The sequence below is a fragment of the Diadema antillarum genome, unplaced genomic scaffold (genome assembly GCF_040938485.1).
Source record: "Diadema antillarum isolate AM-2024a unplaced genomic scaffold, OU_Dant_1.0 scf00000112, whole genome shotgun sequence".
Taxonomy (NCBI): domain Eukaryota; kingdom Metazoa; phylum Echinodermata; class Echinoidea; order Diadematoida; family Diadematidae; genus Diadema; species Diadema antillarum.
The window spans coordinates 913,486-923,197 of record NW_027271001.1 but is presented as its reverse complement, the minus strand read 5'-3'; the positions used below and the strand labels follow the sequence as shown (position 1 = coordinate 923,197).

At 40.9% G+C, this 9,712-nt stretch overlaps 1 protein-coding gene across 1 annotated transcript; it reads left to right on the top strand.

Annotated features, from left to right (window-relative positions):
- The first annotated feature begins 1,148 nt into the window (after window positions 1-1,148).
- Window positions 1,149-9,337, top strand: LOC139719613 (aspartate beta-hydroxylase domain-containing protein 2-like). Its single transcript, XM_071631021.1, has 5 exons — window positions 1,149-1,231; window positions 1,768-1,960; window positions 4,904-5,076; window positions 7,824-8,475; window positions 9,105-9,337. The coding sequence occupies exons 3-5, from the start codon at window positions 4,960-4,962 to the stop codon at window positions 9,335-9,337; spliced, it is 1,002 nt and encodes a 333-aa protein (XP_071487122.1). The 5' UTR covers window positions 1,149-1,231; window positions 1,768-1,960; window positions 4,904-4,959.
- Window positions 9,338-9,712: the final 375 nt, after the last annotated feature.

Here is a 9,712-nt window from a genome sequence, read left to right as displayed (position 1 = left end):
AGTCTGTATGCTTGTGCGTGTGTGCGTGAGCAATAATGGGACTACAATACATTACGGAATGTGATACATTCAACAACGCCGTCATTGAGGAACATTGTAAGTTTTCCTTACATGGATTATGGAATGACGGTGTGAAACGATCGAAAAATTATATACTGTCAGCAACATAAGGTGAATGGCATAACAATAGAATGCGAGCGAGCGAAGCGAGCGAGCTTGAAAATTTTGATATTCTACAGTTCCAAAACTGGAGTTTTAATTGTAGCTATATATTTCGCTTTGGAAATAAATGGGGGCGCATCGGGCGCAACTGCTGGCAATTATTGGCAGCAACATTAAATGGCATAACGATTCAATGCGAGCGAGCGAAGCGAGCAAGTTTGAAAATTTTGACATTCTACAGTCACAAAACTGGGGTTTGTAGCTATATCTTTCACTTTGGAAATTAATGGGGCGGTGCATCGGGCGCAACTGCTAGCAATTACTGGCAGCAACATTAGGAGAATGGCAGAAGGATTCAATGCGAGCGAGCTTGAGAATTTTGACATTTTACAGTCCAAAAACTCCTGTTTGTAGCTATATCTTTCGCTTTGGAAATTAAGGGGGGGGGGGCATCGGGCGCAACTACTGGTAATTACTGTCAGCAACATTGGGAGAATGGCATAACGATTCAATGCGAGCGAGCGAAGCGAGCGAGCTTGAAAATTTTGACATTCAGAGTCCAACAACTGCCGTCGTAGCTATGTTTTTCGCTTTAGAAATTAAGGGGGAGGCGCACCGGGCTCAACTGCTGGATGCGAGCGAGCGAAGCGAGCGAGCGAGCTTGAAAATTTTGACATTTTACTGTCCAAAAGCTGCCGTTTGTAGCCATATTTTTCCCTCTTATTCATATACCATACATATTTTATACATTTTTCTTTTTTTTTTTTTTTTTTGGGGGGGGGGGGGCTTTTTGGGGGGGGGGCAAAAATGCGTTTTGCCCCCCCCACTTTTTGGATTGGGGGGGCGGCCGCCCCCCCCCCCCCCTGCCCCCCCACTTCCGGCGCCTATGCTATCTAGCCAGCACACCCGAGCTCTCTCGTGTCCTTCCAAAGAAAATATACGGGAGCCAACAACAGCTGGGAAAGAGATTACGTAACAACACAAAGGGATTTCTCTGGCTGCGAGTGCATGCGGTTATGTAATAACAGCTGTGCACGTGCGCAGTACCAGCAGGAACAGTCCAGTGCATGTGAGCAATTTATTTTGGAAACAACGCGCATATCCCGTTACTCAGCTCCATAACAGTTTCTGCGGGTATGTCGGGTCTACCACAAACGCCTTGTTACCTTCCAAATCAGCTTTGGTAGGTTTCATAACTTAAGGAGGCACTGCTGCTCGCCACACCTAGTATTTCCTTGCAGCCTGGTAGTGGTAGCTTTGTAGTGGTTAAAGTAAATGCATTGACACCCGCCATTTTCGTGCTTGGGTTTAGCAGAGCGCAGACATGCATTCTCGTTTCTCTGTGCTGTGCGAGTAGATGTATCAGTAGGGATGTATGCAACCAGCCCGAACGCTCCCAAAGTTTCCCCGGGGTGCAGTCCCGGTAGCACCCTCCGTGCCCGTGGTATACCGGTGGTAGGTTCTACATGTAGGTTCTACATGTTTGTAGGTTGTACAAACTCCATCCATAATACCCACGCAACTCTTCCGAATTTCAGCCCAACCAGGGGATGATCACCCTCTGGCGCGGCCCGCCCAACGATGTCGCATTTTCTCATTGTACAGAGACAGCAGTTGACCGAGAACCGAACCCCGAGCGAGGTGGAGAATGGTGGACGCCAAGTAAGCCAAGCCCACATCGCATCTGTCCATGTCCAAGACTTCGCGAAGATGAGTGACCAGGACGCAAGATGATGTGTTGGAGAGCAGAGCAGAGCAGTATACTTTGGTGGAATTTCGTGGACAGCATCGACGATAGGTAAACTAATTTTAATTTGGTTATGTTAGGTAGACCCCCAGATCTGGGGGATGTTTCATCAACGCTTGTCAGCGCTGACAACTTGAATCACCATAGTAACAGTCAGTGACCAGAGCATCTCAGCCAATCAAAACCAAGGATTTTGCTGAAATTGGTCAGCACCGACGGTTGTCAGCGCTGACAAGCGTTGATGAAACACCCCCAGTAGTTGGCTATCCTGGGTTTAAATTTACTGTAAAAGTGGATATTTTCGCGCAACTAATTTTTCACGCTAGGCTGGATCAGAAGAGTTTCGCATGTTTTTAATTCCCTGGAATCGAGACATCACGCACAGGAATGTATGGCAGGCAAATCATGTGCCTTTATTTTCGCCTTAGTTTCTGGTTGCGCGAAATGCGCGAAAATTTCCACTTCATGGAGCTAAATCATAAATTATTTTAGGCTTCCAACCAACTTCTCAGCACGCCCCCTATGCCGATGGTATGGTCTAACCTAACCCTATATCCTGAAACTCTAACTGTTTTAAACCCTAAAGCTACCTACGTAGACATTCTAAATCTTTAGAATCATTTGTACTTTGTCTTTTATATTATACATGTCACTTAATTTTTCTTCAATTTTACTTTTAGCAGGGGTACTGTTGTAACCGCAGTCAGTGACCCCAACACGTGACTGGTTACAGCGCCCCGCGCCGAGGTTAGGGTAAATTATATGGATATGGCTTTGCTGAAGGTAGAACTCAGAAGCCTAGAATTTCTAGTCCCCTAAAACCCCAGATTGCCGATCATTCTACTTTAAAGGGATCGTATAGTTTTGGCTGAGACCTAATTTCAGGTTTCTAACATTTTTTTGGTGAGGTAATGAGAAACATTTTATAAAATATGAAAGAGCATGTAATTCTATGAGGAATTCAACGTTTAATTATTTTGATGAAAATTGGTTTTGAAATGGCTGAGATATCCAACAAAGAGCAATTCTAATTAAGTGTGGGACCCACACTTTATTACGATCGCTTTGTTTTACTTTGTTTTTGGATGTTTCAGTCATTCCAAACCCGATTTTCATCAAATAAACTTTGAATTCCTCTTTAAATGGTATGCTCTGTGCTATATCATAAGTGTTTTCTTGGTATCTCGCAAAAATTTAAAAGCCCAATTTTCATCTCCACCAAAACTGTATCATCCCTTTAAATATATATCAAGTATTGAATACTGTGACACCTACAAAAATGTATACAGCAGGGTGCATGTAGTCCACAACTTGAAATTTGAGCATGTTGCAAGCTCAGAATCTTAGATTATTGCCAAAATTATATGTGCGTGGAGTGCACATCCCAAGCACGTATAAGTTTGCAATATATCAAATTTTTTCTCTCTTTGTGCTGCTCACATTTAATGTTCTCTCTTACAAATGGAAAAGTTTATGCTAGAGTCCAAACTGTGTATTGCAGTCTTTCAAAATGTGATTGCTTAAAAAAAAAAAAAAACAGTTTTGGAAAAAAAAATTTCCTTTACATTTTTAATGAGGATGTGAAATTAAAAAAAAAAAATTGAGTTGCCTGAAATGAAAGTAGTGATCAGCAAGGACGTAAACTCTTCCCCCCCCCCCCCCCCCCCCCCCCCCCCATAGCCCAAAGTGTAAGGTTTATTGCATGACCTACACTGGTCTTCTTGTGGCATCTGAGATGTGTTTTTATTGATTGTGGAGGTGCTCCCTGAAGCTGGACAAACTAGGCTAGCTGCTTCTTCTAGCTAAAACTTGGATGAGATGTATACATTGTATGTGACAGTGAGGTGATGTTAACAACAACAACAAATTGTATCAAATTATAGATTTATATGAAAATTAGTGTAGGCACAGGCTTTTTTTTAAAAGCATTTATGGCTGGCATTGAGTGATAACATATGCGCAGTGGGTGCAGATACAATGTACATGTAGATACTGTAATGATGTTAGAAACAAACAGCATTGGTTGTGCTGGAGGAGAAGAAGAAAAGAAAGACGTGTACAATTCTCACCAAAACTACTGTATATGGCATACAGTGGAGAAATGGCTATCAACAGCACTATCAGGTTCGCTGCACAGTAATTCGATTGTAGAGGTTGCAGCACAATCATATAGGCGATATCAATGTATAGCAATTGTCAAAAAAGAGAGATTTTGAGGGTTAGGTATGGTAACAATGCAAATACAGTTTTTTTTTTTCTTTTTTCGGCTGCTGTCTCAAACAAAAGTTCATATCTACAGTAAAGGGAAAACCCATATTTTGAGTGTGAGGTAGTAGTCTGTTCTGCTAATACACCTATTGAGCTCGAAGTATGACATCGTATATGGTTAGCGGATGTTTTCCAACTGGTCTTTGAGCTTCATGCTGAGAACCTTGAACCTTAAGGCTGCGTTCACATAGAAGTATTCGCTATTCGCTATTCGAGCACCGAGTACACCATCACCCGCACCGTCTACTCACCATCCCATGCAGTGAGGATTTCTTCCTCCTACATCCCAGCAAATCTTATTAACAATTTCTAAACTGCATCAGACTGTCAGTCTGCATGCTTATTTTTGCTAAAGGGCAAATCCAGACCAAAATTGTCATTATTTCATAAACGAGAGACGGTATACGCTGCAAGAAAATCGAACAAGCTCGATTCCCACTTTGCTATACTTTTCGCAGCTATTCGGTACTTTCGAATAGTGCCCTCTTTTGTGAACCGGTGTGAGGAAATTCTATCGTTCAATTCAAGCTATTCGCGTGCCCTCGAAAAACGAGTCCGAATACCCGAATAGTATACTTCTATGTGAACGCAGCCTTAAAGGAGTAATCCCTGTTGCAGCTTTTCATGGGAAGCTGTACTAGGATGGAAGAGATGATAGGCTTCACCAAAAGTGTATCAATGTCGTCACTAATTTATCCTTTTTTATTGTGTTTTTCTTCCCATAAGATTCACCAACAGGTCTCTGAAACTTGGATCTCGAAGAGCTAGTCACCATAGCAATCATGGATGAGGAGGATGAGCAAATCAACCACCCATCTTTGTCATACTCGGTTTCTGCTTTCATTGGGCTCGTCATTCTCCTTTGGATAACATGGAGGAGTTGGTGGTGTGGTAGAAAGGTAAGTGACCTAAGGAGGTTGTTGTGCATCCTGCTGACTGGTAGACAGTAGTTAGGGATGGTAGGCCTGTTGATTTAAATGGAGATTCAGATTTTAGCTTTTGAGGAGATAGTTAGAAACCTCTTATGTACAAAATGTTACAGAGCACACAATTCTTAGAGGAACTAAAAGTTTCTATCATGAAAATGGATTGTGAAATGACTAAAGATATGTTGAAACAAAGTGGTCCTTTGTTTCAATGGTATGTTTTGGGGTATTTCAGCCATTGAAAAAACAATTTTCATCAAATAAACCAATTCCTCCTCATAATTGTGTGCTCTGTAACATTTCACTTTGTAAAGGGAACATAAACCCAAAAAGCAATGTGGGTTGAGTAAAAGCATTAACATTTATAGTAGAACAGATCAGTGAAAGTTTGAGGAAAATCGGACAATCGATACAAAAATTATGAATTTTTAAAGTTTTGGTGTTGGAATCGCTAGATTTACGGAGACTACTAGAGGTTATGATGTATGGGTGGAAAAAGAAAATAAAAGGAATTCCACAAAAAAAAACTTACATTTCTAGCAAAATGAAAGAGTACTTGACAAACAGCTTTCAGAAAGCAGGGGGATTAATTACTACCCCTAACATATGTCAGTATCAAGTTGATGAAATGTGTAATTTTCATGAAAAATGAATTTTTATTAAGTTCCCTTCATATTTTGTTTATATTGTAGTCCACTCAGACATCATAGCCTCTAGTAGTCTCCTTACCCAGCAGTTCCAACACCAAAATTGTAAAAATTCATAACTTTTGCATCGATTGCCAGATTTTCCTCAAACTTTCACTAACCTGTTTCACTAATGATACTGCTTTCACTCAACCCACATTGCTTTTGGGGTTTACGTTCCCTTTAAGAGGTTTCTGATTATCTTGCAAAAAGTTAAAACCTGGATCCCCATCTCAAGCAAAATTACATTGTATAAGAAGGCCCCTCAAAACAGTATCGCCAATTACACCTTTTTCTCACAAATGTAAAGACTAAAAAAAAAGACTATATATTGTATGGCATTTGGGATTGGCCACCCCTCCCATTCCTCCCCCACCATCCCCCCCCCCCCTTCCCAATTAAAAAAAAAAAAATGGGCAGAGGCAGAAGGACACGTGGTAAGCTTACATTTCAGGCAAAGCACACAAGCCTATAAGTTTTGCTGGTAGTGCCCACAAATTTTGCTGGTAGTGGCTGCGCCCTCACTTGTTCTGTCTTTGTTCACAGAAAGGTTAAACTTTGATCAATGAGGGTCTGCTTGTGTGTATTCAGCTACCCACATTTTCTATAGATTTTGTGTAAGTTTCATGTAGAGGTTTATCAGTAAGTATCAGTATTATTTTTTGTCATCCTGCCCCCAATGTTCAGCTTTTTACAGGGTCAAAAGTTGCTTCTGTGTTATATTGCTGGTGTGTGCTCATAAATTTTGCTGGTATTGTCTGTGCCCTTGCTTCTTCTGTCTTTGTTCAGAGAAAGGTTAAACTTTAAGGGTCCACTTGTGTGTATTCAACCTTCCACATTTCTTGATGGATTCTGTTGAAGTTTTTTGTATTGAGGTTTATCAGTAAGTTTATCATAAGTACATATTATATTTTTTGCTGCTGCCCCCAATTTTCAGCCTTGTACAGGATCAAAGCATTATGTTGCATTTTTGGTGTGTGCTCATTTTTTTTTGTTTTGTTTTATAAATTTTTGCTGGTAGTGGTTGCGCCTTCACTTGTTCTTTGTTCACAGAAAGGTCTGCGTGTGTGAGTTCAACTACCCACATTTCGTGATGGAATTTGTTAAAGGGATAGTACAGTATTGGTGGAGATGAAAATTGGGCTTTTAAATTTTTGCAAGATACCAAGAAAACACTTAAATGATATAGTACAGAGCATACCATTTTAAGAGGAATTCAAAGTTTATTTGATGAAAATCGGGTTTTGAATGACTGAAACATCCAAAAACAAAGTAAAACAAAGCGATCGTAATAAATTGTGGGTCCAACACTTAATTAGAATTACTCTTTTTTAGATATCTCAGCCATTTCAAAACCAATTTCCATCAAATAAACGTTGAATCCTTCATAGAATTACATGCTCTTTCATAATTCATAAGAGGTTTCTCATTATCTCGCCAAAAAATGTTAGAAACCTGAAATTAGGTCTCAACCAAAACTATACGATCCCTTTAAACTTTTGCATAGAGGTTATCAGAACATAATGTATCAATATTACTCTTTGTGAAATACATGTAATTAGAAACCGCTTATGAAATACAGAAAAGCATGCAATTCTAAGAGGAATTTGAAGTTTATATGATGAAAATTGGTTTTGATTTGGCCGAGATATCCAAAAACAAAGTGGCCCTATTTGATTGTTATGTTTCTCTTAGAATTGTATGATCTTTAGTATTTCATAAATGGTTTATATGTGTATCTCACAAAAGAATTGAATCTGAATTCCCCATCTCAACCAAAACGATGCCACCTTTTTAAAGGAAGACTGAGGGGGAACAAATAGTACTTAGTGAGTCTATTACACTTTGTGAACCTTTCACAAGTATACCATTTTTCCATAGAATTTTATTTCTAAATAATTGTATAAATTTGATTGAATACGTGGATACTAGCACTCAATTTTATTTGATAAGTATTATTGAAAGAAAACAATGGTGAAATGACTAAGTTTATCTGTATTCTTTTGTTTACATTGTTTTTTTGTGTGGTTCAAGGACAGTAGACAAGACCGCAAGACTTCTGATGACTTCACCAAGTGTAGTTCTCCAGATTGCATAAGATGTCGGGAGAATGGTAATCATCGCAGCTGGACAGTGAAGCTTGATACCTTCATGGCAATGCAACCCTCCGAAGGGCGGGAACAGTTGGAAGATTTGCGTCTGAGCTTCCAAAGTAATATACAGGAAAGGTCTGCAGAGCAAAAGGGAGATCTGAATCACAGCAGCTCGCGCATGCAGAATCCAACGACTTTCTTGTACGAGAAACTGAGGACGCTGCCGTGGTTTGCCTTGGAAGATATTTTCGACACCTCGCTGCAGCGTGACATCAGACTGCTAGAGAATCGGGGACAGGACGTGAGGGAGGATTTCGACAGGCTTTACATGCAGTACGTCGGAGGCGATGGTGCGGGATGGGCCACCAACAACGTTCCCACGGGGTCCTGGGTCGTCTTCCACCTGTGGAACCAGGGTCAGAAGATGGAGGAGAACTGCGGGAGATGCCCGCGTACCGTCTCAATCCTGGAGCAGCTGGAATCGCGCATGTCGGGCGTGTCGTTCGGGTACGCCTGCTTCTCAGTCCTCCGGCCTGGGTCACACATCACTCCGCACTATGGACCCTGCAACCTCCGTATCAGATGCCATCTTGGTAATTTTTGTGTGTATGTGTGCCTGGACAGGATCTAGCCTTATCATTCATGCTGCAGGCCATCTGTCCTGCAATCCTGCATCTGCAATTTGTTACATGTATTTGCTCAAGCCTTTATTTGAATAGAATATGTTTACTTGTGAGCGGGAATGGGAAGGGTACATCTTTCATTAAGGATGCATTTGTGAATGGGGGAACAAAGCGGGGGAAAAACAAGAATGATGGTTGTTGATTGAAGTCGTTTAATTTTTTTTGATAAAGTTTTGCAAAATTTAAACAGTTTTGCGTTTAATGCAATGAATGTCCTATAACTTCAGTCCGTGAAAGCCTGAGAACTGCCAAAGTAGAGGACAGTCGTTGAGATAAATTTCTTCAAATTTATTCATTATCTTAGTCTCAAGTGCCTTCAATTCAGATGCTAGCATGGAACTGGGCTTCATTGAATTGTTAACATGAGGAAATATTACTCTGTGGTGCTTGAGAATTTTCCTCTCTGGATACATAATAGCTTCAAAATCTGGCAGTGTTATGGTAGGTTGAGATATTTTTCTTGATTTGTAAAATTTCTTTCTGATTGTCTGGAAGTACTACCATTGTGACGCATCTCGATGTGTATTCACTCTTTCCAGGCCTGCACATTCCCGAGAGATGCTCCCTGACGGTTGCCGGGGAAACCAGGAGATGGAGGGAGGGAGAGTGCCTCCTCTTCGATGACTCCTACCTGCACGAGGCAGAGAATGCGGGAGATGGGGCCGCGAGCTCCGGGTCGGGACCGAGGGCGATTCTCATGGTCGATTTCTGGAACCCTGATCTCTCCATTGTGGAGAGAGAAGCTCTGAAATATGTCTTTGCTTCACCATGAACTGGCATTTATGTATGTATGTACATTGTATGTATGTATGTATGTCACATCCCTTTGGTGTGTGCAGAAAGCAATTCCTGATAAATGTAATGAAAGTTACATATGATATCATGTAACTGATGCAGAAAACTTTCATACAGGGAGATCATACAATAGGAGATTTAGGCTTCTATCAACCATTGTTAACTTGACTTTTTGACTGGCTAGCTTTCATCCACTCCTGTGGACTTCTTCAGGCCAAGTGATTGTACTGTTTCTCTATATCACTTAACTGTTTGTACCTAGGCTCAGTGCAACTCAGTTTGCCTGCAGCCTGTTATAGAGAAAAGGATATATGAAGTCAGGCAATGAATGCGACAACAGATCTGTGGCGTC

Excerpts from the sequence above, each read along its gene's own strand:
- LOC139719613 (XM_071631021.1), top strand. The coding sequence starts at position 4,960 with ATGGATGAGGAGGATGAGCAAATCAACCACCCATCTTTGTCATACTCG. Across the intron at positions 5,077-7,823 it reads GTTGGTGGTGTGGTAGAAAG|GACAGTAGACAAGACCGCAA; the intron begins GTAAGTGACCTA and ends GTGTGGTTCAAG. Across the intron at positions 8,476-9,104 it reads CCGTATCAGATGCCATCTTG|GCCTGCACATTCCCGAGAGA; the intron begins GTAATTTTTGTG and ends CACTCTTTCCAG.